We start from the raw sequence: 27,894 nt of genomic DNA, 5'->3' as shown, positions 1-27,894 counted from the left end.
ACAGGACCGTGAACGGTTTATTGGGGGCGATACCAGGAGAGACGAAGCACAGGGGAGAGGATGGGCAGGGAAAGCACTCAGACCACCAGGAAGAAAGCATTCATATTTTTACTAAATAAAAAATCATTGGAGCCTGGTTGTTGGAGGTCAAGGAAGTCTTCAATTTACAAAATGATTAGCCTGTAAGGCAAAAGGATTTGGGTTAGTACACTAGGACCTTAGATTTTCCCAAATGCTCTTTGCCTCCCATAGTGTATCTGAGGCCTTGGATGAACACTTGCATGTGTGGCCGCCTCTGTGAGTCTATTTGTAATAGACAATAATTGTCTTCGCATCTCACATATAAAGCTCTGATTGTACCCGTTCTCCTAACTACCGTTTACTTCATTGTGGCTGTGACCTGACATTTAATAGAAAAGGGGGCCCTTTGCCTTGTCTTTGAAATGAGAATGGCCACTACCTGGGCTGAGGTGATACACTCAGTGCATTTTGTGGACTTAAGTGAACATCTTTTGATGCTCTTCTGCATGGAGTGATTTTCATTTAAACAGAACAGTGAATGGTCAGAGCCCATGTATTATGCATATTACTTGCTCTAGGGAAAGGATTAGAGGGAGAAAGGGCGACATGTGAGCCAAGAGGGAAAGGGGAGATGGTGAGGGAGACAGAGGATCCCAGAGAGGCTCCACACTCAGCACCCGGCCGGCTGGGGGCTCAATCTCAGAACCTCGAGATCATGCCCTGAGCAGGATTCAAGATTCTGCTGCTTCACTGACTGAGCTGCCCAGGGGCCCCTGCAGGTTCTTTATGGACTTAACTCCTATTGCTCTAGTGACCTCAGAATCCATGATGCTCCCCCTTTCACAGATTAAAAAAAAAAAAAAAAGCTGAGGTCCTGAGAAGACCACACTGAGAGTTGGATTTTGGGCTGAGAAATCTGGAACACGGGCAAATCTGCAGGACACTGGGACTGAAGTCCCAGGGGAGGTGCACAGCTGCAAGCAGGGTGGTGACATAGATACAGAGGCCTGGTGACAGGGCTCCAGCTAGGGTGGCTCCTGGTCAGCCCTGACTCCCCCACGAACAGTCTGACTCTGGCTGACGAGTCGAGGGCCGCCAACCTTCGCCAGGTCTCGCTCCCGTCTTCCCTTTTTCTCAAACACTATATGCCACAGATGAAGCGAGAGGTGTTTCATCGCTCCCAGAACAACAAAGGCGGATGCTGGACACGCACGATGGTAAGAGACAGACGTCTTCCATTGTACAACAGAGACACTTCTTCCCAACAATGGCACCTGCCCACTGCTCAGTGTGTGCAAAGAGCCAGGCACACGCATGTGTGTGCTGAGGAATTTAAAAGCGCCCCCAGCCCGATTTCCCCTTGAATGTCAAGCCCTGAGCACAAACTCTGCCTTTCCCCCACCGACACAACTGCAAGGTGATGATCTGGAAACAGAGACGCCTGTACTCTCCGCATGAAGACTTGCCACTTTGAACAGGAAAGGACACCACCCACAGACCCCAGGATATTCCCAACACACACAGGTCAGGACACTGTGAGGCCCAGAGAGGAACAGGTCTCCAGAAATGGGTACAACTGAAAACACCCCTGTACTTACTTGGTTCTCCTCTGGGACCTTCTTGGGCACAGCGCTGCTATTGTCCCGTGGAGCTCCACAGGCTTCTGAGTGGAAAGGAAGCCCTAGAAGGGACGGAGGTGGATTCAGAAGGGCGAGGGCCACGCAGGATTCAAGCCAACCCTCTCCCCCTGCGCCAGCCTATTCCATGCTGTCCCTCTTCCTGTTTCTCATGGGACTCCCCTGACCCCTGTGGATGAAGGAGGGAACAGTCCCTCACCCTCACACGTATGACCACTCTGCCTGGGAACAGATGTTTCCAGAACTAATCTATTACGCTGGACAACTGGGGCCTCCACAAATGAGGGTGATGGGAAGGTTGTGCTTCATGCAGCCCAGCCCAAAACCTCGTGTCTGCGCAGTGCCCCTGGGCAACGCATCTGTGTCTGTCCTCTGCGAAATGTCACCTTTCTTCTCCATGGCAGACACCTGCTGCCCAGTTCTGGGCGGTGGACCAGGCAGTCCATGAGATGGACGTCCACACAAAGTGGAGGAATGTGACCATGTCCTCACTCGGGCTTATCTTTGCTTTGCAAAGCCTTGTGGTACCACCTCTCCATCCTCTCCACTGACAGAAGTGGCTAAACTGTGAATGTGCTTTATGACTCACATCAATTCAGATCATCTCACCGTGTGGTGGAGGAACGAGGTGGGGCTGAGGCCCCCAGGTCCCCCAGTGTGGAGGTGGAGGAGGAGGAGGAAAGCCTGGTATATTCCGCCCCACGTGGTAGGGCATACGGAGGGGCCCTGGGCTATGAGGAAGCACTCCCACACCTGTACCGACCTGCAGAACAGACAAGAAAATGTCTTAGTAAAACAGACAAAAGTTGCAACACTAAGGGAAGAAACCAAGGTAAAGAGCTCTCAGCACCCGGCTTCTTCCGGAGAGCTGCATCTGCTGCAAAACTGACAAGCCCCTCCCAGCTGGTGCCAGTATAAAGACGGGGGAGAGGGCAGTGGCTGTCACAGGAATAGGCTGTCACCAAACATCACTGCCCATGTCTGCCCAAGTACACCAGCAAGTAGTCGTGTCTTAAAGATGAAAAAGGGTCACTGAAAACTAGTCAAGCAGCACATTCCAGACACGGGGGCATCGGCATCCAGGACAACACTTCGTCTTTCCTCCTCGGTTCCCAGAGAAGATTCTGGTTAGGTCAGAAGAGGTAATGGGATGAAACTGATTGCCCTTTCTCCACAAAGTTCCTGAGCCTTTCAAGGGGAATCGTGCGCTTGAGAGTCCCCAACTCTCCCCACGCTGCCTCGCCTCCTGACAAAGGGTTCTCTACTCTCTACAGCTTCTGGCCATGGACAAAGACCCTTGAGGAATTAGGGGCTTGTGGTCTGACAGAGGCCCTGGAAAAGCATCTTCCGAGGAACATGATACCAATAACCCTTCTTTACACTCAGCAGCTGTGTTTGTCTTAAATTTCATTTGGAAATTTCAACCCACTGAGTTCCAGAGTCATTTTGTCCAACGGGAAATGAAGATGGGAGGGCCAAATAAGAGAATTCACAGAAATGTGTATGCTTCCCGACGGAAAACTCCACACGTATGATGAGAACAGAAACCAGCTCTTAGGAAAGTTAGGACCAAAGGACCTGCTCCTGGAAGCCCTGTTCAAGGGCGGGGAGGCAGTGGTCAGTGCAGGTCATCACTGACGTCCCCCAGTAGAACGGGTGCGTGGGTTGCGACTCCGACAGTGCGCCTGAGAGCTCGGATACTTCAAAATACTTGTAGAAAGAGTGTGAGTAGGTGGTTCTGCACAGCATGTTTTCCAGAGAGGTAAAACAGGGATAACTCGTGAAACTTGACCTGAGAACATTCTACACAGCAAAGGAGATAGTATAAAATTCAGAGAGATTTTCCCCAGGCTCCATTTGTGAGGATTCCCGGACCCATCCAACACCAGCATGAGCACAACACCAGTTGCATCTAAACGTAACCTAAAGGGAGACGGGCCGGCCAAAGGACTTCACTGGGGAGGGAGCGGCCCTCCTCCCCCAGTTACTTCCCAGGGGTGCACTGTGGGCAGGCAGGGGTGCACACACATGCACACGCATCATCCGCAACACCAAGTTGCAAGACGGTAGCACCCATGCCAGAACGGCTACCCGCCCCCTGCGTCTCACCTACAGCCTAGGGTGAACAGAGGCGGTGGGGACAACTGCTGTCACCACATATTAATATACGTCTGCACCTCGACACAGACAAGGAGTCTACCGCCAAGGATAATCCACTAAGGAAAAAACTCCATTCCGGACAGGCCGGGATCTACGTCCAGGATCACACTGCCCCATCATGGCAAGCACAGCATCTCCTTCTGTACATTGAGAACAAACACAATGAGAGGCTATGGGAAGCCCGGTGTCCACGCGTGGAAGTGCAGCCGCTCGTGGGTCAACCGGCGGCCCACCAGCCCCCGACTGAGCGGCTCTGCTTCCCTCCCTGACAAAGGGGTCTTCTACTCTCCACAAGGACTGTCCATGGCAACAGACACCACCAGGAGATAGGAGTGTCTGGAGTCCTACAGCGGACCTGGAAGAGTGATTTCTGAGAGAAGCACGACCCCTACGAGTGAGCGAGACCAGCTCTGTGGACCCGCGTCCTTGACTTTTGGACACTCCTTAGCTCAGGCGCAGAGCAAATGCATAGTCCTTGGTGCTGAGAAGCACTGAGGGGCCGATTCACCAACCCCAAATGCAAACCAGTGTGTCTGGAGAGCACATGTGACGCTCCCAGGATGGGTCGGGAGAGACACTATGAGCTGGCACAGCCACCAGACCCCATCTGAACCCGCTCACGGGAGCACAACTGAAACACCTGTGAGGGGTGGGCCCTGAGGGGAGTCACCGGGATTCCCTCTTCAGGGCTGCTGCTAGAGGGGGCGTTTCTGAGACACACCTGCCCCTGGCAGCGTGCCCCATCATCTCACCCAGGCGCCAACTGGAGGGATTCCAGCTCACGTCTTTGTCCGCACAATTGGAAAGCAGAGGAGGTCTCACAACTCACCTTCTCCAGCAACACTCAAGCTGCCCAAAGCATGTAGCACAAGTGGGAGGCAGTCCTGGCTTTTCCCATTTTTCCCTCTGTTAGGACCTCTGCAAACCTCCTCCCGGGTTAGTCTCCTGACCCGAAAACTAAAAATGCTCCTGCTCCCGCAGGAAAGTAAACCACAAACCCAGCCGGACTAGCTGACTTCACTATGGAGTGAGACGTCTTCCTCCTCGAATTATTTACACACATCCGTGCGTGTGCGCGCGCGCGCACACACACACACACACACACACACACACACACACGAGGTGAGCATCCTACCACCACATGTCTCTAAGCATCTGCGCTTTGGAAGGAAGGGGGAAGTTGAGGATCTCTACCGCAGCACCCGGAGGCTCCTGGGTGAGCGGCGTGCACTCTGAAAGGGATGATCGCAGATCACACGCAACACCAAAAGGCCAGGACAGGGTGCTGTCCACACTGCAAAACATTTCAGAAACGGACACAACTCAAAACGCCCACACCACTTACCGTAGGCATCTCTGGGCCCTTTTGAGGGCCGGTGTGGCTGTTCATCCTGGGAACCGGTCTAGGTGCTGGATCAGACAAAGGACAGAGGTTTATTGTGGTTTGCACGCCCTCCATGCCTTCCTCTCCCATCTTGCACTCTTTCCCACACACGTGTCCCTTATCAGAGGGTTTCCCACGTGACTCAAGTGACTCCTTTGCTAGGAGAGACACCAGTCCCCTGACTCTTGCGGGAGACACTCCAGGACCCCGGTTCCAGTGTTTCCATAAGTAATGCATCCCGTGTGGACAGGTCGGGGTACAACTGTCTGGAAATCAACACTAAAATTGGGGTGCTCAACACACATCAGGCAAGTCACTTTTTCTTCATAGATTAAACATCTAAGTGAGAAGAGCCTTGGGTGGGTGACATCCACAAACCCCCACCGTGAACGGCCCACGTTCTCTTCCCCGGACACAAGGGATGGTTCGTTTGTCCAGCCTGCGGATGAGACCTAGCACGCGTGACTGACCAACAAGTAAGCATTTCAGAGAAGAAACAGACTCTGAAGTTTGTAGAGTCACAAACAATGAAAGCATAGGCAGATGGAGCAATAAAGCTATGGCATGACACCGACAGCATGAGAGGAATAAAATACATTTCATTGATGAATATGGTCCTATAGATTACCAATAAAACAAAAATATAGGAACCTCCATAACAAGCAAATAAATGTCCTTTTTCACAAATAGTCTTTTTTCCCCCAAGGCTTGACTCCTGAGTCCAGGTGGGAAGGGAGCTCGGCTCCCACCTTCTCAGGCGCAGCTCTTCAGAAGGGGGTGGCCGGGGGGGAAGGTGTGGAGGGGCGTGAGCTCCACCTGTCACAGGGGCAAGTGTCCAGGAATGGGAAAGGCACCGTGTGGTTTCACGGCAGAAATCAGGCTGCTGCATTTCACATCGTGCTTCCTACCTTGCCACAGAGGCTTCTGGAACTCAGGCCTTCCCGGCATCAGTCTGCACTGCGTGGGTCCCACAGGCAGCATCTCCCTTTCCATCATGCGCAGTCTTGAACACAGAAAAAGAACGGACATTTCTTAAGAATTAAAACACCACGTCCTCTCCTAGGCGCTAAACAGCAGAGCCGTCACCCCTCCAAACCGTAAAAACACACGTCAAACTCTCACACCTGTGTTTCAGGTAGGCGTTCTCCCTGCTCTGCTGCACTCTCCTCCTCTCCCAATCCTGAGCCCTCATCTGTGGGAGAAAAACACACCCATCACCGGTTGTGCCAGACTGTGCCCCAAGAGAAGACGAGGAAAAGGAAAACACTTACCCAGTTAGCCTCAGCATTCCTCTCCTGCACTGCCATCTGAAAAAAGCCAACACACCAAAAGCCCATGTTCAGGGCTCTAAGGGCCACTACCGTCACCTGCAGGGGGCGTCAAGGGGTCAGTGTGTTGGGCACAACTCAGGTTACCTGGCTTTGGAAGGTGAACTCCGCCTCTGAAAGCTGATGTTGCATGTCTTCCACTTGTTGTCTGAGGGACAAGTGTTTTCATCAGACACAACCCAACATGGGGTGTGATTTTCCATCATTGCCCAAGTGACCAACCTCCTCTATCAGTCCCCTCATGCATCAGATCCCGACACAAGAACCACTTTCACCTCATTATAACTGGACAGTAGGATCAAAGCTATTGTTACAGCCTTCCTTAATCGTTTTCCTTCACCTGCAGGTTCAGGATTGAATAATTTCCTTACCCATTTTCAATCCTTCCCTCAGTTATCACATGACAAGTGTCTTTGGTCATGAAGCTCTATTCTCCTTGAACTTCTATCCTCGCCATGGTTCCCAGGGTTGCAAAGACCACCACCATCAGATGGCACTACAACGTTTATAGGTAAGATTCATCCTAGGACAAACTGCTCTCCTCAAGATTAGGACAAGTGACACCAAGGACACTGGTGTGGAGTCAGTTTCCACAGAGTCACGCCAGCGCTGGGGATCAGGACATGTTTAGTAATGTAATTGTTTTGTTCCTTATCTTTCTGTGGCTGTTAATTCTCTCTGGATATATCCTCTGAATTTTTGTGTATATTACCTGAGTCCTAATAATGTACCAAGATGAGGAATCCAAAGGGAACAGGGATTTCAGGAGCCAGTAGTAGGTAGTGTCTGGACTTACCGATACTTCTCCATTTCTTCTTTAGTCGCCTTCAGATTATGTTTGGCAGATGACAGCTCATTCCTGGTTTCATTCAGATCATGAATGGTCTCTTCTAACTTCCTAAGATGGGAAAGGTATGTACATTGTCCAGGAGACAAGGTCCTGAATTGCTACCATTTATCCTCCCAAGCACACTTGGTGGCCTAGGTTGGAATGTCCCCGCTAAAAGCACAGACTGACAACACAACAGGGAGAGGAATGAAGGCCCCATTTAGGGTTCAGCGACAATCAAACTCTGGCTGCTGCCAAGTTCCCTCCAATCGGGACTGTCTTTATACTTCCCTACTTCAATTCATTCACCATGTCACCAAATAACATTGCACTCTGTGCCCTCTCAGAGTTGGTCTTTGGGTTGAGTCGGTGAAGGCTCATTTCAATTCAAAGTGAAAAGCCAAGCCTGACCAGCCACACCCATTAGGATGAAGCAGTGGCCCATCATTAGTCTCACACCTCCATGGGGAGCCCTGATCCTCAGACCAAGGTTGGGCAACACAGTCAGCCCAAAGGAACCTTCCAGAATGAGGATTCACTGGCATGGAAACTCACTCCCACACATCTCTAGGCTTGAGAAGTACAAGCCCTGCCCCCTCTAGAAAGATCCTGGTGTAGGAAAAGGCCAACCGTACTGCCAAAAATAGGTCCTCAGATAATCCATGTGAACTGTCACATACTCAGGGTGTTTTGTCCAGGGAACAGACTTCAGATGGAAAACTGTCAACTCCATTGAGTCAACCTTCTCGAATACAAGACCAAGTTCATGGATGGTGAAGGCAGCAAACGGTGATGTTAGCAAGGTTGGTTTGCTGGGCTGCCTCAGACTCTTGTTCATGGTGTTGATTCAAAGGTTTCAACAGGACACATGTCAAGAATCACGTGCAGAAAGACTTTAGAAACTGAGACAAAACCTCTAGAAAGAGGAGGACATGAGCATCTGCTTCTGGCCTCTCAACTATCCTTCAGCAAATGGCTTCTGGAGCGGCAGTCAATGTGTGGCCCAGGGATATGGTGTTGAAGAGAGAAAGGTGGTGAGGACACTAGACCCACCCCAAGAAGAACTTACCAATGAACAGAACCCAGGTGCCTGTGAGAGAGAGCGGCCCCTACCCCTGGAGAGGGAAGAAATAACACAAAGCTGAGTTTCCAGGGAAGACAGGGAACAGTTTTGCTTTTCAACAGGAATGAGGGCCTCCACCATCCTGATCTCCTCCTGAGAAACAAAAGGAAACACTGGACAAGAGAGCAAACTTGTGAAATTTCTAGAGCACATGAGGAAACATGAGAACCAGATGGAGAAGGAGGAAGCCTAGGAGAAAGGCAGCCTGGCAGTGGGAGCCAATCTCCCCAAGACACATCCGTGAATTCTGGAACAGGCGAGTGAATACAAAGTAAATGAACAAGCAACCTTTTGGGGACAGGTTGGAATGCAACAAGCAAAGTTCCGGTTCAGCCAGCAAAGATGAGACTTAGTAAGACTGCAGGATTTGGATGGGATCTGGGAGAGTTCCACCTAGAAAATCATGTGGAGGGGCACAAGGGTGGCCTGGTCTTTAAGTATCTACTTAGAAGTATTTGATTCAGGTCATGATCCCAGAGCCCTGGGATCGAGCCCCACATTGGACTCCCTGTTCGGCGGGAAGCCTGCTTCTCCTTCTCCCACTCCCCCTGCTTGTGTTCTCTCTCTCACTGTGTCTCTCTCTGTCAAATAGGTCAATGTACAGTCTTTTCTAAAAAGAAAAGAAAAAGAAAATCACGTGGACAGGAAATACCCTGACCTTCTTAGCGACTGGGCTGCACCGAATGATCTCAGTTGTGCACCAGATGAAGGGACCCAGGATTGCTGGAGCCCCAGCCCATTTTCCACAAAGAAACTTTCCTGGTTTCTGCAGGAAGAGAATTCCATTGTTCTCTCCACATTCTGGAGCCAAGTCTCATGCTGAGCAAGAACTGGACCTAATGCAGGAGTGGTAAGAGCACGTGAGGAGAGCGAACCTGAAAGCACAGTGCAGACTGACCCAGAGGGGATCCAGAATCCAAGGGATTAATGCTGCTACCTGCCCCCGCACGTCCGTAGAACAGAAAGGAACATGCAGGTTACACATATCAAAATAGAAAGGGCAGGCACAGTTCTACAAAATGCCTTTGGCAAACGTACTCTACGATCCAATTCCAGAAGTTCCAAATACAGTTATCTAGACTTGACGCCACATAAATTTATACAACCGTATTTAGGACAACACAGCAAGAGCTTACTCCTCTGCAGTCCGTTTTTGTTGTTCCGTGAACTCCACCATCATATCCACTTTCTTCATTAGTAGGCTGAATTCTGCTTCTTTAGCTATTTTCCGAAAACTCGGGGCACTATAGTGGTCTTCCAGGAACTTTTCCTTCTCTGTAAAGGATGAGTTTCCTTTTGTGTGTTTGTGCCATGACCTGAGAACTTGGTTTTGATGAGGAAGGACAAGGGCAAGACCGCGAAGGCAGGAAGGGATTCTTTCCCTGCCCGATGCAAACTCATCGCCACCCTATGGAGATTTCTTCCCCCCAAACAACATACCTTTCAGTTTTTGGTTTTCGCATCTCAAGACTCTCGGCACTTCATCATCCAATTCATCTTGGACCTTTAAGACAGATTTAAGAAAAGACCTATGAGGGCACCTAGCAGGACAGCATCACAGAGGGCAACAAAGAAAGTCCCTGAGGCATAAATAGAATAAGGAGAAAGTAAGACAACTGGTTCATTTCAAAAAACGCACAAATGGCTTTCTCAGTGGAACAGATATTTAAAAAAAAATCTTCTACTCTATAATTGACTTGCTATCGCCCTTCATCGCTCACATATTTTGTGGGATATTCTACATAACGTGGAGGGCAGCACTGAATGATGTGAAGATTACCCAACTGTGAAATAAACCATATTTCCTAGATCTTGAAGTGGCAAACCTCATCGTGGTGGTCCCAAATGAAATCGCAGCTCGCTGTTCAGTAGAAGCTGCAGTGCCCAGACGACCACTCTCTACTCCGTAAACAGCTCACGGGTACACTGCACTCACCTCCCCCACTGAGTCAAAACCCTCCCGAGCAGCATTCTAGGACAACGAACATCGACCTCTTACCACATCCATGGTCTGGATATCTCTGGCTCTCACAATCTCTGAGAGAGCCTGTTTAAGATGAAGGGTGTCCTTCAAATTTTTATTGATGATTTCCAAGTGTTTGATGTTCTCCTTCAAGAAAATATATGGAAATATATATATGTATTGAATGAGGAACAAGGACTCATTCCGTGGGACACTTGGGTGGCACCTGGATGGTCCAGTCTGTGGAGTGTCTGACTCCTGCTTTCATTGGCCTCAAGTCCTGATCTCAGGGTCATGGGATTGATCCCTGCTTCAGGCTACACACTCAACATGGTGTCTGCTTGGGATTCTCTCTCTCTCTCCTTCAGGCTCCCTCCCCTCACTCTTTCCTTCTCTCAAATCAATCAATCTTAGAAATACTAATAATAAGAGTAATTCATTATTTTTATTTCCATTGTTAGAACACAATGCGGGCAAAGAAAGGATTCTTACTTTGCATTCATTTATTTCCGCAAGGGAAACCTTATGTGCTCTCTTCCTGTGAGATTCTTGCTTTGCTTCCCTGATCTGTAAAGCACAGGAAAAAGGAATCAGAATCCCAAAATAGCATCATGTTAGAGAATCTTTTCTAACAATGTGTAACTCCTTTCTCAAAGAGAGAGGCAGTGCTCTACATTTGTGAAGCTTCTCTTACTCAAGGACCACTCTGGATCCCATGAAATAGATCAATAGAATGAACTAGCCGAGGAGGAAGGAACCAAAATGAAATCACAAAAAATATTTGAAAGGGCACACATACCTTCTCCTCCCAACTGGCTATGTTTGTGTCAAGATATTTGTTTTCCTTTTTCAGCTCAACAATATTCCTCTTTATTTGGTCTAAAGTAACTGAAAGGAGAAAAAAGAATTTTAAGATAATTAGCAAAACCAGCGACATTGAATAATCCCAGTGGGATTGAATAATCCTACCAGGGACACATTCTCTGACACGTGGGTGTCACTAACTTGTTAGCATTCCCACTGTGCCTGAAGAAAGCAAGAACTCACAGCGATGAACAACGGCATTCGACGGTTTCCAAAGCGCCTGACGGCCACCCAGGCCGTCAACAGCCAGCACCACAGAATCACCACACTCCATGAGCCCCAGACACTATCCATTATCCCCTCTGGCACACATTCGATTCAATTCATTTTCCCTTGGCAGGAAAGGCTCCCTCCACTTCAGACTCAAAACCATGCTTTGATCCTCTCCCATGACACGTGCTCTGCGTGGCAATATCTGCCTTCTTCTCTGAGTGTAGCCTGTTTGCTAGACTCAGAGAGCTTTCTCCTCTTGACATTTCACCAAGAGCCAGCTCATGGCAAAGTACTCCCTCCAGACCTCAGGCTGTGATCATCACTTGCCTCCTAAACATCTCTCTGCAAAATGACACCTTGTATTCTCCCTAGTCCCATGAGGTGTTCCTCCTCCTGGACTCAGACAGGGCAACTCCCTCCACATTGTCACTTAGACTCCCCATGGGGAAGAGAACCATTTGCAAGACTTAACAAGTCAGTGACACATCAGAAGTCACCATATTTATCCCTCGTCAGATTATACGCACATCACACACCGGTACCGAGAATTTTTGGCGAAGAAAGCCGAAGCTGAAAATCTTACCTTCATATTGTCGAGGCTTTACCTAAGAGAGGAAGAAACACAATTGGGCTGGATTTCAGAACATATTACATGTAAAAATCTATAGTTCAGCTAAATACCAAATTTGTAATCCAAAGATATTAAAATAATCTCTTTGCTTAGCAGAAGGAATTCGCAGGATTATAAAAGAAGACAAAATGGAATTTCCTGATTAGGTCATCATAGTTCACAATCCATTTCTGATAAAGAGCACAAGTGTGGATTGGGATCATTCCCTGCATATTTTCAGACCACAATGCTCTAAAGCTAGAACTCAACCACAAAAGGAAGTTTGGAAAGAACCCAAATACATGGAGACTAAACAGTATCCTTCTAAAGAATGAATGGGTCAACCGGGAAATTAAAGAAGAATTGAAAAAAATCATGGAAACAAATGATAATGAAAATACAACGGTTCAAAATCTGTGGGACACAACAAAGGCAGTCCTGAGAGGAAAATATATAGCGGTACAAGCCTTTCTCAAGAAACAAGAAAGGTCTCAGGTACACAACCTAACCCTACACCTAAAGGAGCTGGAGAAAGAACAAGAAAGAAACCCTAAGCCCAGCAGGAGAAGAGAAATCATAAAGATCAGAGCAGAAATCAATGAAATAGAAACCAAAAAAACAATAGAACAAATCAACGAAACTAGGAGCTGGTTCTTTGAAAGAATTAATAAAATTGATAAACCCCTGGCCCGACTTATCAAAAAGAAAAGAGAAAGGACCCAAATAAATAAAATCATGAATGAAAGAGGAGAGATAACAACTAACACCAAAGAAATACAAACTATTATAAGAACATACTATGAGCAACTCTACGGCAATAAATTTGACAATCTGGAAGAAATGGATGCATTCCTAGAAACATATAAACTACCACAACTGAACCACGAAGAAATAGAAAGCCTGAACAGACCCATAACCAGTAAGGAGATTGAAACAGTCATTAAAAATCTCCAAACAAACAAAAGCCCAGGGCCAGACGGCTTCCCGGGGGAATTCTACCAAACATTTAAAGAAGAACTAATTCCTATTCTCCTGAAACTGTTCCAAAAAATAGAAATGGAAGGAAAACTTCCAAACTCATTTTATGAGGCCAGCATCACCTTGATCCCAAAACCAGACAAGGATCTCACCAAAAAAGAGAGCTATAGACCGATATCCTTGATGAACACAGATGCGAAAATACTCAACAAAATACTAGCCAATAGGATTCAACAGTACATTAAAAAGATTATTCACCACGACCAAGTGGGATTTATTCCAGGGCTGCAAGGTTGGTTCAACATCCGCAAATCAGTCAATGTGATACAACACATCAATAAAAGAAAGAACAAGAACCATATGATACTCTCAATAGATGCTGAAAAAGCATTTGACAAAGTACAACATCCCTTCCTGATCAAAACTCTTCAAAGTGTAGGGATAGAGGGCACATACCTCAATATCATCAAAGCCATCTATGAAAAACCCACCGCAAATATCATTCTCAATGGAGAAAAACTGAAAGCTTTTCTGCTAAGGTCAGGAACACGGCAGGGATGTCCATTATCACCACTGCTATTCAACATCGTACTAGAGGTCCTAGCCTCAGCAATCAGACAACAAAAGGAAATTAAAGGCATCCAAATCGGCAAAGAAGAAGTCAAATTATCACTCTTCGCAGATGATATGATACTATATGTGGAAAACCCAAAAGACTCCACTCCAAAACTGCTAGAACTTATACAGGAATTCAGTAAAGTGTCAGGATATAAAATCAATGCACAGAAATCAGTTGCATTTCTCTACACCAACAGCAAGACAGAAGAAAGAGATATTAAGGAGTCAATCCCATTTACAATTGCATCCAAAACCATAAGATACCTAGGAATAAACCTAACCAAAGAGACACAGAATCTATACTCAGAAAACTATAAAGTACTCATGAAAGAAATTGAGGAAGACACAAAGAAATGGAAAAATGTTCCATGCTCCTGGATTGGAAGAATAAATATTGTGAAAATGTCTATGCTACCTAAAGCAATCTACACATTTAATGCAATTCCTATCAAAGTACCATCCATCTTTTTCAAAGAAATGGAACAAATAATGCTAAAATTTATATGGAACCAGAAAAGACCTCGAATAGCCAAAGGGATATTGAAAAAGAAAGCCAACGTTGGTGGAATCACAATTCCGGACTTCAAGCTCTATTACAAAGCTGTCATCCTCAAGACAGCGTGGTACTGGCACAAAAACAGACACATAGATCAATGGAACAGAATAGAGAGCCCAGAAATAGACCCTCAACTCTATGGTCAACTAATCTTCGACAAAGCAGGAAAGAATGTCCAATGGAAAAAAGACAGCCTCTTCAATAAATGGTGCTGGGAAAATTGGATAGCCACATGCAGAAAAATGAAATTGGACCATTTCCTTACACCACACACAAAAATAGACTCAAAATGGATGAAGGACCTCAATGTACGAAAGGAATCCATCAAAATCCTTGAGGAGAACACGGGCAGCAACCTCTTCGACCTCTGCCGCAGCAACATCTTCCTAGGAACAACGCAAAAGGCAAGGGAAGCAAGGGAAAAAATGAACTACTGGGATTTCATCAAGATCAAAAGCTTTTGCACAGCAAAGGAAGCAGTTAACAAAATCAAAAGACAACTGACAGAATGGGAGAAGATATTTGCAAACGACATATCAGATAAAGGACTAGTGTCCAGAATCTATAAAGAACTTAGCAAACTCAACACCCAAAGAACAAATAATCCAATCAAGAAATGGGCAGAGGACATGAACAGACATTTCTGCAAAGAAGACATCCAGATGGCCAACAGACACATGAAAAAGTGCTCCATATCACTCGGCATCAGGGAAATACAAATCAAAACCACAATGAGATATCACCTCACACCAGTCAGAATGGCTAAAATCAACAAGTCAGGAAATGACAGATGCTGGCGAGGATGCGGAGAAAGGGGAACCCTCCTACACTGTTGGTGGGAATGCAAGCTGGTGCAGCCACTCTGGAAAACAGCATGGAGGTTCCTCAAAATGTTGAAAATAGAACTGCCCTATGACCCAGCAATTGCACTATTGGGTATTTACCCTAAAGATACAAATGTAGTGATCCAAAGGGGCACATGCACCCGAATGTTTATAGCAGCAATGTCCACAATAGCCAAACTATGGAAAGAACCTAGATGTCCATCAACAGATGAATGGATCAAGAAGATGTGGTATATATACACAATGGAATACTATGCAGCCATCAAAAGAAATGAAATCTTGCCATTTGCAACAACATGGATGGAACTAGAGCGTATCATGCTTAGCGAAATAAGTCAAGCAGAGAAAGACAACTATCATATGATCTCCCTGATATGAGGAAGTGGTGATGCAACATGGAGGCTTAATGGGTAGAAGAAGAATAAATGAAACAAGATGGGATTGGGAGGGAGACAAACCATAAGTGACTCTTAATCTCACAAAACAAACGGAGGGTTGCCGGGGGGAGGGGGTTTGGGAGAAGGGGGTGGGATTATGGACATTGGGGAGGGCATGTGATTTGGTGAGTGCTGTGAAGTGTGTAAACCTGGTGATTCACAGACCTGTACCCCTGGGGATAAAAATATATGTTTATAAAAAATAAAAAATTTAAAAAAAAAAAAAAAAAAGAGCACAAGTGTGTATAACTTCCTTTTGAACCCCAAATCTATTCACATTCTATTCAATGAATGTTCAACCTATTCATTTTGACAAGGGATCATGCAGATATTTACAACATATTCATTATTTCACCATTTCCCTAGCTTTTTTTAATGTTAGTACCATGCAGTTTGTGTTAGTTTTTTTTTTTTCATTGTATATATTTACTGAGATGGAATTTAAACATTGTCTCCAGCCTTACTGAGCTACAAGTATAACGTGTACAGTGCGTTGATGTGATACATTTATAGATCACAAAATGATTACCACCACGGCTGATCCTTCAGTCTGCCCCATGGTTGCTTTTTGTGGTATATGTAATAGAGTATTGCTATTCTGTGTCCTTGGATGAATTTAGTGCAGGTTCCTGCCATGCTAATTACAACACAAAACATACCCAACACTGTCAGTTTGGTGAGTGCCTCTTTCCACTCAATTCTACTCTACAGGTGCTTGTGTGTCTTTTTTGTCTTTCATGGGGCATGTTTCTGGGATGCATCCATGTTGCATAGTTCTCGAATCTCCCAGATGGGAATCGCCGCAAATCATTACAGTATGTGTGAACTTTTGAGTCTGGCTTCGCTCATTAAGTTCTTTGTGGAGATGAAGAACCAAGAGATGTGGCAGTAAAACATGTGGGAAGAATTTGAGATTCCATAATGGCACAAAGGGAATAGATGTTGGGATATTGGCAGCGCCCAGAATGCACTATTTTGTGGCCAACAGAATGGTCTGGGAGAAACTTCAGATTGGAGCATATGCTGTGTTGGAAGCAAGGTATAAGGTGATCTGTTTAAACCAGGGAAGCTTGGTTGGCACCATGGGGGAAAACAGGAGGGGCATCTGTGGGTCCCTTGGAAGAGCTGATCTTGACTTCTATTCCAGTTAATTGATGTTTGGCTTTCCTGAGCTTTGCTCTGTGGTTCATGAACCAAACCTGCAGTATGGTGGGCTGGATCTCCAGTTTCCAGGCCATTTCTTTCTGAAGGCTGGGGAGCTGGGTATGGGTTCCTGCTAAGCAAGGATTCCAAATCGGCCAGCTGTTTTCTGGTGAACGTGGTCCCTTTCCTTTGTGAATGCTTCTCTAGCTTTCCTTTAGGAAGGTCCCCTGTGCTGCGACATCCCGAGATCTAGCTGTGTCCCCATGCTCTGATCCTGGGTCTCTCTCATCAGTTTTTGATGCAGTGTTCTAGGATTCACAGTGTGTGTATAACACCCAGCGCTCCATGCAACACGTACCCTCCTTACCCATCACCTGGCTCACCCATCACCTGACTCACCCTTCTCCCCACACTCCTCCCCTCTAAATCGCTCAGTTTGCTTCCCAGAGTCCATAGTCTCTCATGGTTCATCTCCCCCTCGGATTCTGCCCCCCTAACTCATTTTCTTCTTCCTTCTCATAATATCCTCCATGCTATTCCTTATGTTCCACAAATTAGTGAAACCATACGACAAGTGACTTTCTCTACTGGACCTCTTTCACTTAGCATATTTCCTTAACTTTTTTTGCACACAATATCTGCAGTGAAGTATAGAACCTGAGACTATTTTAAAGTCCTGGAAGGAAGGAGAAAAGAAGGCAGGGAGGCAGGCAGGGATGGGAGCAAAAGCTGTGTCAAAGATATGACTCTTTCCTTCTCTAGAAAGCGTTCCTGAAACTTTCCAAAGAGTTGGCTGTTTACTGAATTCACACACAGTTAGAGCACATCAGGTGCTATGAAGTTCCCCAGACTGTTAGAAATGGAGTGTCATCAAAAAGAAGTCAAAGCCATCGAATGAGAAAAAAGAATGTCCCATGTTGAGAGATGAAGCATAAGCCACCACAGAAAGACAGCGGATGTGTCCAAAAAGGGGAGCCAGGCAATTCAGACTCGAGTGACACTGGTCTTATTATAGCTCAGTAACATCTAGGCAAGACCTCATTTTGCACCATCAACATATTTCCCCATTCAACAGTTTTACGGGATGATGAGAGGCTGAGGCCAACCCCCACATCTTGCCAGGATATTGGAATATCACCATGCTATCACAAACCAGTCCTAGTAATGTTGGTGGGGAGAGTGCATCAGGGCAGGGCAATCAGAAAACCATAGTTATTCCTTTGATTTCACATGTTGATTAGGAACCTCGGAGCTCCCCTGGCCCTTGTCACCAACCCCATCGGCAGGGGAAGTGTAAAGGTAGATGGCTACACCGAATACATAATATTTTTCTTTCTCTTTGAAGGGAAGTTTTCTCCATTGACAGAGAGAGGGGGGAATATTCCCATGTAGAAAGAAACTCAAAAGAGTTCTTCCTTCTTAGAAAGATCAGCCCTCAAGTGAAATTATGTCACAAGAGTCTAACTCAGGGTTTCCCAGAGACTAAGCCACAAAGGGAAGGGAAATACTCAACTCCAGTGCCATCTCTCCCTGCCTCACCGGTGAATACCTCAGTCTAACCCTGAGCCAGAGGAGCAAACAACCTCACCCTACCACCCACCTACCTCTGGTCCTTTACCAGGACACAGTGTCTTGCTTTCAACACAACCCTCCAAGACATACTACAGGTAAAAACCATGAGAGCAAGCACGAGAATCACACTTCTTGTGGCAGAAGTGATGGGTTAGCAGGCTGGGTCTTTAAAGTCCCTTCCACGTAGGATACTCGATCTAAGGGAAAATTGCACAAGAGGAAGAAGAGGTGGTACATGTAAGCATAGATATGAAACTCTAAGACTGTAACGTGATTCTAGACAACACCACCAATACAGAAATCAAGAGTGCTTGTGCTGGCTTCAAAGAGGCTCAAAATAAACCAGAGGAAAGAATCATTGACAGTAAAGAATGTCCAGCAGAAACTTCCAAAAAGGAAACAGAAAGGGCACCTGGGTGGCTCAGTGGGTTGAGCCTCTGCCTTTAGCTCAGGTCATGATCTCAGGGTCTTGGGACCGAGTCCCGCATTGGGCTCCCTCCTCTGTGGGGATCCTGCTTCCTCCTCTCTCTCTCTCTCTCTGCATGCCTCTCTGCCTACTTGTGATCTCTCTCTGTCAAATAAATTTTTAAAAATTATTAATAATAAAAAAATCAACACAAAACAAAAATTACAAAGACAGCACAGAAAATCCAAGACTGGTAGGTCACTGCAAAATGTGTCACACACACATAATAGGAATACCTATTCCTATAGGAGTGTGGACAGAGAGATATTTCAATCAATAATGACAGAGGATTTTCTGAAATTAATGGAGTTTCCAAATCAAGGTCCAGGGAAATAAAACATCAAAAGCAGGAGAAATACAAAAGCACACACACACACAAACAATGAACAAAAAACACCAATGATGTCTGTTATAGAATATTCAGCTACAGATCATTAAAGACAAAGAAACAGTTCTGCGAATCTGGAGCAGGGGCTGGGAGTGGGGAGGGGAAGGGGGAGAGCGGAGCAGTAAGACCTACTCCCGAGGAAGAAAGATAAGAACGACATCGTACTTCTTTTCAGAAATGATGCCATGAAGAAGGATGAAATGTGTACACGGTTTAAAGAAACATCGAACTAGAAACCTTTTGCCAGTGAAAGGATCCTTCAAAACACACCTCAGAGTAAGTAAGGAAAACCATCAGGAATAAAGATGGGCATTATTTCAATGATGAAGGGGTCTCCATTTCTCCATTATCCATTTCTCCAAAAGGACACAACAATTTCTAATGTGCATGCATCAACAACAGAGTATCAGAGCACATGAAGCAGAAACTGAAAATACAGCTGGTGGGAACAGATGAATCCATTCCTTCAGCTGGAGAATTCAAAACCCTCTTATCAGTCACTGACAGACCCAGAGATACACAAATTCCAGGAGAACACAGGTGCACTGACGAGCATCACCCATCCGCTGCACCCACTAACATCGGCGGAATACTTGATTCAACGACGAGGTATAGACACTCTTCTCAAGCTCACGTGCAACAGTCACTAAGAGAGGCCATATTCGGGGCCATACAACACATGTGAACCACCAAAGGGATCAAAACTACAGGAATTATGCTCTCAGACCACAGATGACTCAAACTAGAGATTGAGAACACAAGGTAGCTGGAGAACGGCCAAAAAACGGAGGTTCAACAGCACACTCTAGAGAAGACAAGGGTGGGAGGGAAGGTGGGTGGAGGGACGGGGAAAGAGGGGAAGGGGAAGAAGAGTCCACCTTTTGTGGCGAGCACTGAGAAATGTACAAAATTGCGGAGTCATGTTGTACACCTGAAACTCACATTACACTGTTTGTCAATTATGCTTGACCTTAAAAAAAAAGAACATATGGATCAAGAAGGCACTTCAGTAGAAATCTAAAACTACATCAATCTAGGTGATCATCAAAATTGACATATTAGAGGGAAATCTGTAGTACTGAATGGACATAAAAATATCCAGTAACTATAAAATTTTCTGCTTATTTATGAATGAAAGTACAGAAGGTACACTAGTATACTTACAGCGAGGATGGTTCTCCACAGGTAAATGAGAAAGGCACAGGCTCCCAAGCAGGCAGTTATAATGAGAAGCTTCCACAGAACTTCAATCACATCAGGGCCAACACAGAAATGGTCAGGCAAGGAAAGGACAAGCTGAAATACCATTTGAGAAAATGAGAAATCTCAAAGACATTAACAGTGTATCTGTCACAAAGAATCCACTTTACAAACCCTCAACTGGCCTCCAGGAGGTAAGCATACCTCGCAACTACCTCCTCCTGGAGGAGAAGGAGCACAGAGGGATGACCAAGGAGCTGGGGCAAACTTTGGGGAGTGATACGTGTGTTTATCATCTTACCATGGTGGTGGTTTTCTTGTTGCTTACCTATGTTCAATTTCAACAAACAGAATCCTTTGAAAAGATCTTGTGATCACATATACATTATAACACACTGAAGCTGTAGGCAAAATCTAATAGACAAATCTTAAGAGATCTTACATTTCCTACAAGCACGTTGCAAATTTGTTTCTATGGCTAACAGAACTTGAGAATGTATAAGCCAACATAAAATAGACAAGATAAGTCAATGTAAACTTAGAATACCTAAGAAGTCAGTGACTTCTACTGTACATCCATGAAGGAGCCGGATAAACTCCTTTAGTACATTTCCAAAACTACACCCAAAATTTATGGAAGAATGAGAGAAAGCATGAATATAACGTACTAGAGGTACAAAGGAGCATGTTATATGGACAGGTGTTTATAGATTAGGATATTCGTGACAGAAAAGGGAGGCTGCTCGTTAATATGTTATGTAATTATTTTCCAGTAAAAAATTATAATTAGAGTTATTGCTTAGTTTCTGAAAACATTTATGTTTTCTTTCAATGCTCACATTGCTTCTGAATCACAGTCCAAGATGTCCGATTCCTGAACTACATAAGGATTTGCATAATCAGGTGATCATGTGTGCTCTAAGGATATCTGTGAAGTTTAGGATCTCCAAAATGCTGATGGAAGGAATTCCTGTTACTATCTCTTAGTATTGTAATTAAATCGGGCAATAAAAGCTATAAAATTTAACTCTTTAAAGAGAGAAAATATTAAAGAATGTATTTATTTCTTTGAAAGACAGAGGGGGAAGGGCAGAGGGAGACTGAGCAGCAGACTGCCAGCTGAGCAGGGAGCCCAACCAGGGCTCAATCCCAGGACCCTAGGATCATGACCCAAGCCTAAGGCAGACACTTAACTGCTTGAACCACCCAGGTGCCCAGGAATTCTAAAAGAATACAGAATTCCTGGATATGAACACGAAGGCAAGGAACACATCATTTTACAAAAACCAGATTTAGAAGTATTACAGGTTAAAAGACACTAACAATGCAATTCATACTAACTCACACCAAGCTTGAATTTTGTGTACACACACTTCTCTAGAAAGGAGCTCCTGAAGTATGTAACGTTTTCCCCTTCAGCCCACACAGCTGAGGTCAGGAAAATGTGTGCTAGCGGGAAACGTACACTGCCTTTGAATAGCCACTGTCTGAAAGAGAGCAGTAGCTGTCAGCACAATGGTTGATCATGGGTATCAAATGCACAAGAGAAAGAGGCTATCTTGTCAGGAATGTAAAACACGCCCAGTCGTGGGCACTCAGTACATCTGGCAGCTGTCTGGATACTGATACGAGTAGCTGACTCTTCACTAGATGACAGCCAGTGGGGCCAAAAACACTAGGTTCTCGACAGCGACCATGAGCAGGTGGAGGTGGGAAACACAAGAGCAGTTCGTTTAGGCAAGAGATCAGAGATGGGGTAGAATGAGAAAGGTGAACGGATGCATGAGATGCAGCCTAGGTAGAGGGGAATCATTGAAATCAAGACAAACAAGAAATTCCCTCTTCTGAAGACTCCAGTGAAACATAATGAAGCCTATTTTGACTAGAGGTCTTCATATGAGATAGGTCTGCCTCAATAAAAGGGTCCTTCTTGAACAATGACACTTCTGGACCCCTGTTTCATAATCTGGTACAAGCAGATCTAAATAAGTCTACTTATTTCCAGGGGTGTCCCCTAACTGTTATCTCTCTCTCCCTCTCTCTCTGCTGGGATTACAGGTTTTACTTTTTCATCATAGAGTGAAATATTCATGCTGGGAACCACTTATTTCTTTATATTTCGACAATCCTAAGGATATCTAGAACCTTCTTATCTTGGGGAAACCAACACTCTGCACATACTTGGCCAAAGAAAGAACAACAACTCATTCACTTCCTGATCACATCACTCCTAGTGATGTTCCTGTGACATATATCCCAACAGGATGCAGTCCCTTAGTGTCTTCTAGGATACTCAGGTCTCCATGGACCAGGAGGGACACACGGTCCCTGGAGACAGCCTCCAAGACCAGAAGGAGAGGGCTGATTCAGAAGCTGCTGAAAGTCAACAAACCCAGAAGCACAGAGCACAAAGGACTTTCACTTTTTAACACTCTAGTCCCAACACCAAAGCTTCAGATACCCAGGGCTGTCAAACATGACAAATATGAACATGTGCTGATAGGAAAACCAACTATACAGAAGATGGACCCTGAATTTACCAGGCTTGAAGCAGGATCATCGTTGGGCTTCCAGGGGCCAATCTAACACCCCTAGCTCCTATTAAGTTAGAGTTCTTACATTTTCAAAAACAATTTTAATGAGATAGAGTGTACATATCACACAAGCCCCCTATTTAGAACAAAGAGCTCAATGGCTTTCATATCTTCACAAATCCTTCCTCTTGACACTATAAACCTGGGGAGTGTTCAGGTTTCCATCCTACCAAAGCTGGTCTTCTTGGACCAAGCAGCACAGACAGGACCCAAAACTTGATGGAAATGGCTGTGGCCACAACCCCTTAAGGCTGACTGAAAAACCTTCCCTGTTGTGCCCGGTCTTCAGGAAGAACTATCGTTCTTCTGAGGTTCCCATCAGGAACACCATGAAAAAGCTGTTATTAAACCACCATGTGAAGGAACCCAGTCAGAAGGAAGACACCACTAGTAGCTCAGTCAGTTAAGTGACCAAGTCTTGGTTTGGATCAAGTCATAATCTCATGGTCCTGAGATTGAGCCCCTCTTTGGGCTCTGGGCTCAATGCACAACTGGTTTGGGATTCTCTCTTTCCCTCCCCGCCCCGCCATTCCCCACCACCTGTGCCCCTTCTTTTGCTCAAAGAAATCATATTTTAAAAAATAAGAAGAAGAAGGAAGACACCACTGAAGTGTCATGTTTACTCACATTTGGGTTTGGGGAACTGGGATATGGGAACATGAGGAGCCAGAAGAGTAGCCTTTGCACCATCATGTTCTTGTCCTTTAAAGGGACACTGTGGCCCCAGGGAGGAGGTGAAGATGATTGGGGGGGCAGGGGAGGGAAGAGTGGGAGGGTTGGGGGGGGTGGGGAGGGGAGAGGGTGGTAATTAAGGATGGGAATAGGGAGGAAATAGGGGGTAGGATGGGGAAAGCGTTGGTCAGGAGAAGAAGGGGTCAAGGACAGTGTCAGGGTCAGATTAAGTATTGGAGGGGAAGGAGCACGGTTCACAAAGGTTAGGAGGTCAGCAGGTCAGTAAAGCACGAGGTCAGCAGGACAAATTAGCAGGTAAAGTAAATTCTCAGGAGCAGTTGGTATGAAGAATCCAAGTTCCACCAAACCTTCCCCTGTTTGAACGTTTCCTTAGCAACCTAGAACCTTCTGATCTCTCCACCAATCAGCTACCTTTGCCCCTAGTACCTCAGCATGGATGCCACAGGTGACCTTGTTGATACAAAGCCCCTCCCCCCCCCCCCCCCCCCCCCGATAGCCCACCACGGGCCATCCCAACGACAGGTCCTCTCTGGAACTTTGGCCATCCCACCTGTTTGCTCCCTCCAACCCAGGTCCCTCTTCCCTCTTCTGGGTGCTCTCTCCTTCCTTTCCACACTCCCGGCCCAGAGCCACTGGCTGAACAATGGAGGAAGCAAAGGAGGACCGAACCGCAACAACAATCACATACACAACCAGAGTAGGAGGTTCCAGCCTTCTCACAGCAACTCACCGCAGTCTACAGAGCGTACATAAGATACAGATTTTGTTGGCAAACCATCAGGCGCGTGCGCGCACACAAACGCACACGCAAACACACACACACACACACACACACACGTGTGAGGCACCACTGCCCTCTGCTGACCACACGGTGTAAATGCGCATGTATGTCCCCTGGGCCTCCCTCCAAGGCATCCCCATACCTGCATCAGTGCCCACGGACAGACACAAGGACCGCTGTGTCCTCCTTGCCTCCTTCGAATCAGGTCCTGGCTGCTCCTCGCAGCTGATCCTGCCACGCCAGGTGTTCGCTCAGGGCGTTCTCCACCTCCGTGCGCCCGATGCGGTTCCTGCAGGAGCAGTGGCTCTTGTTTGGTTTCTGAGCAGCTGCCCAGGTCAAGAGACCCAGGCCCTCAGGTCTCCTGTTTTGGAGGGTCCCACCTACCCCTGGCCTGCAGGAAAACTGTCACAGGGAGCCAGATACCTGGGGCCTGGCTCTGTCACGGGCCCCAAACATGAAGAATGTGCACTCCTGCTGAGACATACAACACTCGCACGCTCCCCAGAGTTTCTCACCTCACTGCCTCTGCTCAGGGAGGAGGGTGAATATTTAGCCTTGCCCTAGCTCTGGGGCGTGACTCAAGCAGCTTCCTTTGGCCTGAAGCCTAATGGAACTCTCAACATTTATCTTGAAAATTTATGCGAATCCTGCATACTTGTCCCCATTAGATCAGCATGTTTCCATCTGACCCTGCATTTACCCCATCCAAGTGTGAGCCTTTCAGGGACTCCTGTGGTGTCGTTGGTCAGAGGGAGGATCTTGCCACACTCGCCAGCCAGTCCTGGAAAGTGGTTGCAGGACCACGGGATGCTTCACGTGGTTTAGAGCAGAACGCTGACATCAAGGCACTGCTCTCATCCAGGAAAGAGGACGCATGACACGCCATTAGAACTTTCATAGGAATTGCATTGAATCCATAGACTGTTTTGGGTAGTAGGGACATTTTAGCCATGGTAATTCTTCCAAGCCATGAGCATGGACCATGTTTCCATTTGTTTGGGTCTTCTTTGATTTCTTGTAGCAGTGTCTGGTAGTTTTCAGTATACAGGTCTTTTACCTCCTTGGTTGATAGATTCCTAGGCGTTTTATTCTTTTTGATCCAATTGTAAGTGGGATTGTTTTCTTACTTTCTCTTTCTGGTAGTTCATTGGACTTTCCCTCTAACGGGTCTTGCCATCAGCAACCATTATTCTGACTTCTAAAACCATAGATCGATTTTGCCTGCTCACTGAGACAAATGGAGTCATTCAGTCTGTACGTCTTTGTGTCTGACTTCTTTCTCTCCAAATAATGCCTGCGAGATTTACACATGTCATTGTCTGTATCAATAGTTCATTCTTCATCATTATGTAGAATCCCATTCTATGAACATACCTAAAATGTACTTCTCCACTCTACTTCTGGGGAGAGAATGGAATTGTTTCCAATCTGGGATAACGTGAATAAAGTTGCTATAAACAGTATTGTACATGTCTGTTGCTGAATACTTGTAGGGATTTTATGACTGATAAATATCTAGGAGTAGAGATGCGGAATCATAAGGTGTACGTAGTTTAAGCTTCATTAAGTTATTACCACACAGTTTTCTAATTCCTAACTTATACTCGTACCACAGTGGAAGCTCAATAAAAGCTCCAATTGCATAGTTATGCTGAGCAAAATAAGTCAGTCAGAGAAAGACAAATAACATATGATTTCACTCATGTGGAATTTAAGAAACAAAACAAATGCACATAAAGAAAAAAGGGAAAGAGACAGGGTGGGGCGACAAACCAGGAAAAGACTTCTAACTGCAGGAACAAACTGGAGGTCTCCAGAAGGGAGGTGGGGACATGGGTGAAATAGGTGATGGACATTGAGGAGGGCACTTGAGGAGCACTGGAGTTTGTACTGTTTGCTGAATCACTAAATCCTACACTTGAAACTGATAGTATACTGTATGTTAACTAACTGGAATTTAAAATAAAATTAAATTAATTAAAAAGTTCTATTTGCTCCATACCTTCCACAACACTTGTTATTATGAAACTTTCAAACTTTAGTTATCCCTATAAGCATGCAGTATTATTTCATCAGAGTTTTGATATCATTTTAAGGGCCATGTAGTAGTTCCTTCTGTCAAGATGATAAAGATTTCTAGTTTACTAATCTTTAATTGTTGGAGGCTTTTGTTTTATTTTTTTAATTCTTTACAAAACACTTGGATGATCATCCTTTAATATAAAACTTTTGTGTGCCAATATCAGAAATTAAAAGAGAGTTATCACTACAGATCTTACACACTTAAAAATGTTAGGGGCGCCTGGGTGGCTCAGTTGATTAAGTGTTTGCCTCAGCAGTTTTGGCTTAGGTCATGATCTCAGGGTCCTGGGACTGAACCCAGATCGTGCTCCCTCCTTCCCCCTCCTCCTCTACCTGACATCCTACTTGTGATCTCTCTCTCTGTGTCAAATAAATAAGTTAAATCTTTTCATTTTAAAGAAAAATATATAACAACACAAAATAAAACAAAATCTGAATGATTCAATATCTATTTTAATAATTGAAATAATTATTAACAAACGTACCAGAAAGAAAGTCCTAGATCCAAGTAGTTTTACTGGCAAATCCTATCAAACATTTATGGAAGAAATAACATGAATTACAAAAACCCTTTCAGACAGTAAAGGAGCAAGTAACACTGGATGTTATCAGGTTTTAAGCCTTTACCAACGTGAAAAGTGAAAAAGCTTCCATGTTAATCTTATTTTTCCTCTGGTTACTAGTAAGATTTGAGTGTTTCTTTTTAAAGATTTTTTTTAACAGAGAGAGACAGTGAGAGAGGGAACACAAGCAGGGGCAGTGGGAAAGGGAGAAGCAGGCTTCCCACTGAGCAGGGAATCCAACACGGGGCATGATCCCAGGACCCTGGGACCATGACCTGAGCCAAAGGCAGATGCTTAACAACTGAATCACCCAGGCACACCAAAGTGGTTTTTGGTTTTTTTTTAAAGATTTTTTTTTTTTATTTATTTGTCAGAGAGAGAGGAGCAGGAGCCAGCACAGGCAGACAGAGTGGCAGGTAGAGGCAGAAGGAGAAGTAGGCTCCCTGCCAAGCAAGGAGCCCGATGTGGGACTCAATCCCAGGACGCTGGGATCATGACCTGAGCCGAAGGCAGCTGCTTAACCAACTGAGCCACCCAGGCGTCCCCAAAGTGGTTTTTTTAAAATGTATTTATTTGACAGAGAGAGAGAGAGAGAGAGAGATCACAAGCAGGCAGAGGGGCAGGCAGGGAGAGAGAGAGTGAAGCAGTCTAGGCTCCCTGCTGAGCAAATGCCTGATGTGGGTCTGGATCCCAGCACCCTGAGATCATGACCCAAGCTGAAGGCAGAGGCTTAACCCACTGAGCCATGAAGATGCCCCAGATTGAAGGTTTTTGTATATTTACAGTCCTTTTCCCATTTTAAAGTCTGAATGTTTCAGAGAAGCTCTGAAAAATAAAACTGCTTCT

General features: G+C 45.6%; 1 protein-coding gene across 4 annotated transcripts; it reads right to left on the bottom strand.

The window, feature by feature from the left end:
• LOC131820163 (transport and Golgi organization protein 1 homolog) lies at positions 1 to 25,351 on the bottom strand. 4 transcript variants are annotated; one of them, XM_059155748.1, is made up of 19 exons: positions 25,104 to 25,351; positions 24,546 to 24,692; positions 23,557 to 23,644; positions 20,300 to 20,431; positions 12,106 to 12,127; positions 11,245 to 11,333; positions 10,938 to 11,012; positions 10,482 to 10,592; positions 9,923 to 9,986; positions 9,619 to 9,757; positions 7,327 to 7,428; positions 6,618 to 6,678; positions 6,474 to 6,509; positions 6,327 to 6,394; positions 6,111 to 6,205; positions 5,164 to 5,228; positions 2,268 to 2,421; positions 1,620 to 1,702; positions 1 to 180 (listed from the first exon to the last, which is right to left on the bottom strand). In XM_059155748.1, exons 3-19 carry the CDS (start codon positions 23,620 to 23,622, stop codon positions 160 to 162), a joined length of 1,383 nt encoding a protein of 460 aa, XP_059011731.1. In that variant the 5' UTR covers positions 23,623 to 23,644; positions 24,546 to 24,692; positions 25,104 to 25,351; the 3' UTR covers positions 1 to 159. The 4 variants fall into 4 exon arrangements, with proteins under 4 accessions (XP_059011731.1, XP_059011729.1, XP_059011732.1 ...); XM_059155746.1 differs by lacking the exons at positions 23,557 to 23,644; positions 25,104 to 25,351 and adding an exon at positions 24,827 to 25,077; XM_059155749.1 differs by lacking the exons at positions 23,557 to 23,644; positions 25,104 to 25,351 and adding an exon at positions 24,788 to 25,076.
• Positions 25,352 to 27,894: the final 2,543 nt, after the last annotated feature.

Source organism: Mustela lutreola, chromosome 17 (genome assembly GCF_030435805.1).
Source record: "Mustela lutreola isolate mMusLut2 chromosome 17, mMusLut2.pri, whole genome shotgun sequence".
Taxonomy (NCBI): Eukaryota; Metazoa; Chordata; class Mammalia; order Carnivora; family Mustelidae; genus Mustela; species Mustela lutreola.
Note: the sequence above shows the minus strand (reverse complement) of the source record. Positions and strands in the feature narration are given on the sequence as shown.

Coding starts and splice junctions, on each gene's coding strand:
- LOC131820163 (XM_059155746.1), bottom strand. CDS start 24,886: ATGTCTCAGCAGGAGTGCACATTCTTCATGTTTGGGGCCCGTGACAGA. Junction 24,693..24,826: donor GTGACAGAGCCAGGCCCCAG/GTATCTGGCTCC, acceptor CTGCTCCTGCAG/GAACCGCATCGGGCGCACGG. Junction 12,128..20,299: donor TGTGGAGAACCATCCTCGCT/GTAAGTATACTA, acceptor TTCCTCTCTTAG/GTAAAGCCTCGACAATATGA.